Below are 4,766 nucleotides of genomic sequence, written 5' to 3' on the forward strand. Positions count from 1 at the left end.
CGCCGCATTAACAGTGAAAAGTACCAACCGGCTCAATTATGAATGCCGCAACTCGCTTTAGTCCGAAACTTCTGAATCACTATTTCCATAGTCCGGGTAATAGTTACATGCAAACGTTTCGCCCCGGTATAACCAGTCGTTGGCTTTCCATGCATTCTGGAACTCGACGAAAGAACACGGAATAGAATAACCTAACATAGCTACCGTTATGGAGCAATCAGCCGCTGAGGAGCTATTTCCAGACTGGTACACCAAGTGATCTTGAGCAAGAGTGCCACTCTAACGCAAGTACGGTGTCAGCGCCATGTAGCGGCTCGCGTTTGGCAACGATCCAGGAGGAGCCGCGCTTGATTTCGCAATGTCCAGAACAACGCGTGGGTTGTACTCGGTTCTGTCAGAAGATGCCGTACGAGCGGGATCCAAAGAGGTGGTACCGAGTAAAGGCTACATCGATTTTAAGTTATGCTAAGGTCCGTCGTTGCTGAGTGGATTCATCGAGAGCATATTTATGCGTATGTATGTGTGTGTGTTTGTGTGCACACGCGTGTTTTTGTGCGTGCGTGCTTTCTCCTAACTGAAGCGACCACTATCCGAGTGGTCACTTCGGCACGCCCTGTACAAATAGGCAAGAAAGAAAAAACGAGTGGGTGGACTTGTCCTGCGGACTCGCTGCTAGAGCAGGACATCGATGATAAGGGATTTCCCCGAGAGCTTTTGCGCTTTTGTCTCTGAGTGTGTGTAGTAGTTGTAAATTCAGTATTGAGAGCTTATTCGCTCTACCCTTCTTACCCGCATGAGGGGCACTCCCGAAGGCACACGTTCGCAAGGACCGCTGGCTGCATCGCAAGCGGAGTTTCAGGTATAAAAGCACCGCGCATCCGTTTAGAGTCCGCAATCTTCCCTGGAGTCAGTTATCTTCATCTCAGTGGGGCAAGTAGCTGTAAGAAAAAACTGCCATGAACGCTCTCGTGAGTATGTGGGCCTAACTGGACAAACGTGGTGGACGTTTTGATGCTACTCTGCATGCCGATCGTTCTGAAGTACTTGGACTCTACCCTCGTGGGTCTTTCAGAGTTGTGCACAAAATGAGTTAACTAGAGAAGTTTGGTTCAAATCGCACACCATTTATAGATTGCCGCTTGGAAGCCGTTGTCTACTGGATATGTTGCACGCAGACCTATTCGTGATACTGTTTTCGATTCCTGAAATCAGACTCATTTTCAAAAAGCTTTTCATTTTTTTAGATCGTGAGCGTAGTCTGCAATGACTGAATTGTTCGAAGTACTAGTTAAAGAGGGTAGTTCGAAAACGATCAGATAGGTTGGTTTCTCACGTACTCCAGGCCGCTGTCGGGGCCGATAAACCTGTTATATTTGGAATGATAAAAGGAACTACCGCTTCTACGGATGTCGTTGACTTCAACCCACATATTTATAACTAAAGGTGCTGTCAGCTAATAACGATAGGTGAAGTGTGTAATAAATGTATACAGTGTATTCTATTAGTGGTTTATAGGCAGTCAAGTTTAAAAATGAGTTATGGCATGATACAGGTGTCTGAGAGTAGGTTCTGTTAAATTTCTTACGGCAATATACTTCCTATTCTTTGCTGTGCTCATTTATTATTCACAGTAGACAAACGAACGTAAAACGCAACTTCAATGCGTTAAACCGAGACATAAAATCACTCATCGGTGTAAAACAGGTTTTAATTTTTAAAGATATATCTAACGAACCTGCGAAAATATTTCCACTCACTATTATTCATATTCGCGGCAAGTGATAAATTTGCTTTCCTTACTTTACATGTTTTTTTTGTACTAACTTGTTAATTCGAGGCTGCTACAATCAGGAAAGAAAGTTTGCCTAAGACCGTTTGCTATATGCCGGTATATATTGTTAAGCGTTCTCTTACGTCTGTTTCGTAATGTCCTAGGTTTATTGGGTCTACGGTATACCAAAACAAGTTTACAGGAGGACAGTTCGAACTGTAGTCGCAATTATTGTCTGTTTTATCAAGTTGTGCTCCCAATTGCGCCTCATTATTGTTATTCTACCTGTTCTTCGTTTTTTAACGTCATTTCCTGAGCCGCTGATAATGATGTACGCACCTGACAGTCTGCCCTATAAACGCGTGATCTTAACTGGCTTTTCCAACAACGACTAAGTAGAGTAAACGTTGTAAACGCACATGGTTGCAGCTTTTGTATAAATTGACCCGTGTTGTTAAGATCCCACGCTTACCTTTCCGCAGCTTACTGTTCTCGTCGGCTTGATTTCGGCTGCTTCGGCCGGCTTCATCGGTGGTGGCCACGGCGCGGTACCCAGCATAGGCTACAGCTCTGGCTACGGGGCCGGCTACGGCTCGAGCTCTGCCTATAGCTCTACCGGCACTGGTCTTTCCGTCGCTGCTGCTCCAGTTGCAGTCGCCAGACCAGTCGCAGCCGTACCAGCTCGTACCTCAACATCTTACGGCACAACGACCACCACCGTGACTACCCTACACGGCGCAGGAGCTAGTGGTCACGGTTATGGCACTGGTCTTGGATATGGCACCGGTGGTCTGGTTTACGCGGCCAGCACCGGCCTCGGTGGAGCTGGTCTTGGGTTCGGTTCGGGCTATGGCGTCAGTGTTGCCGCAGTACCTGGCGTCGTACGCCCCACTGTCACCGTGGCTGCTGCACCGGCTGTCGCTGTGGCGCGTCCCGTCTCTGTAGCCGCTCCGGCTGTGTCAGTGGCTCGCCCAGTGGCTGTGGCTGCTGCTCCGGCCGTTCCCCTGGCACGTCCCGTCACTTTCGCTACTCCAGCTGTGTCTGTGGCTGCTGCTCCGGCCGTTTCTCTGGCTCGGCCAGTTGCTGTCGCTGCTCCGGCTGTAGCTGTCACTCGCCCAGTGGCTCAGCCAGTAGCCGTCGCTGTCCCTGCTGTGTCCACTGTGGCGGTGGGTCCGGCTGTAGCGGTCGGAAGTGGACTGAGTGGTCTTGGCGCTGGTTTCGGTGTCCCTGGAGCTTTCGGTGGTGTCGGTTACAGCTCAGGCTATGGTGCCGGCTACGGCGCTGGCTACGGTCGCGGCTATGGCTCCATCTATGGTGCTGGTATCGGCATGCTCGGTGTCACATACGTCAAAGGAGCCAAGTGGTAGTAAGTGTGCGTTTTTTAGAAGGATATATTTTGTCTGCCCCATGCCAATATTTCATTGCTTACTAATCAGCAGAAGTACCTGTACTTGCGTATAGGTTATTGTATTGTGTTCATTTATTTTCCCCTCGCGATATGCATTCATTTCCCTAAGCTGAATGAATCACGTTCGCTCAGCCCAAAATAGCGGAGCAAATGTGTTACTGGCAGTAAAGAGCGAAAAAATACACAGTAAAGTCAGACCGAAAACAATTTCCAACGTGTAAAACTTTATGCAGTGACTGGCATCATCCGAAATTGTTCATAACGCATTTGGCTCACACAAACCAGGAGGTACTGAGTGCATGAACTCTGCCACGCAGTTTCATTCTAACATGGCCATTGCCTTTCAAAGATGCATGTCGTAAACGTACAAACATATATATTGTTAATTAGAAATCCGTCTGCTCTAAAGTAACCGCTAATTATTCTGCAGCTTAAAGATTTTCACACGTTTTTCAACCACGCAAGAAGATACAGCGTTAGTATGAATTGGCAGTTTTTGTCAGGGTATCGCCATTCAATTTGTAACCACCTTCATCTCATTTTTATACGATTACTACGAATGCAACCTCATTAGTTACATGGTTGTGGGATATCTAATTATTTGCAATTTTTGTTTTTTTTCCAGAACACCCATGAAACACTTGTTCCTCTTCGACCATCACAAAATATGTATGTGGACTTATGTATTTTTAACTTATTTGAGAACGCACATGTAAGGAGGCCTACGATTTCACAACCTGCAGCTGGGAATATGTGCTCATGAAAGTTACAGCAATAAAATAATTTTTGTGTAAGCTCTATTGCATTCTTTTTAATTTATGGGCAACCCTTGCTAATAATAATAATATTTCTAGTAAATGGTGAAACACAAAATTGAGCAGCAATAATTTTTTTTCTAGTTACAACTAGCGCTGCGATGTATGTTTCGTTGCAGTGTAACGTGAATGTGTTTTTAACAAGTTTACTTGAGTGTGCTGAGAATGAGCCTGGCTAATTGGGATGCCTGATTATTAAGACCGGTAGTAAAGGAGAACTGTGAAAGAACCTGGCATGATGAAAAAAATCACAGCATATATCCACAGAGTGAATGACGATTAGCGCGGCGAAGCGTCCGTCAGCCCGTCCGTGCTTCCGTCCGTCCGCGCGACCATCCATGTGTCCATCCATGCGTCCGTCCGTATGCCCGTGAGTCCGTCCACCGTCTGTCCGTCCGTTCATGCGTCCATCCGTTCGTACGTTCGCGCATCCGTTCATCCTTCTATCAGTCTGCTAGTCTGTCTGTCCGTGCGCCCGTCCGTGCTTCCATCTAGTGAACACTTCAAGTACCGCCATCTCCCATCTCGCATCCCCAGTGGCACATACCCACTCTGGAGGTGGTATGTACCACCGGTGGCTACGTACATCACGAACAACAAGCCCCATGAAATGTACAGACCTACGCCCTAAAGAGCTCCGCACCTAAAAAAAAAAAGAGGACCTGGTTGATCCCTCCATCATAGGAATTGGTATACCACGAAAGTATAACGTGTCCTTACAGAAGTAGCTAAATGTTTACTATACTTTGGTATAAGAGATCTTGCACAGTAA

General features: G+C 46.8%; 1 protein-coding gene across 1 annotated transcript; it reads left to right on the forward strand.

Moving 5' to 3' along the window:
* The first annotated feature begins 863 nt into the window (after positions 1-863).
* On the forward strand, positions 864-3,973 carry LOC119179902 (uncharacterized). Its single transcript, XM_037431018.2, has 3 exons — positions 864-968; positions 2,254-3,137; positions 3,805-3,973. Coding segments are annotated over exons 1-3 (897 nt in total). The 5' UTR covers positions 864-956; the 3' UTR covers positions 3,806-3,973.
* Positions 3,974-4,766: the final 793 nt, after the last annotated feature.

This window comes from Rhipicephalus microplus, chromosome 7, assembly GCF_043290135.1.
Source record: "Rhipicephalus microplus isolate Deutch F79 chromosome 7, USDA_Rmic, whole genome shotgun sequence".
Lineage (NCBI taxonomy): Eukaryota > Metazoa > Arthropoda > Arachnida > Ixodida > Ixodidae > Rhipicephalus > Rhipicephalus microplus.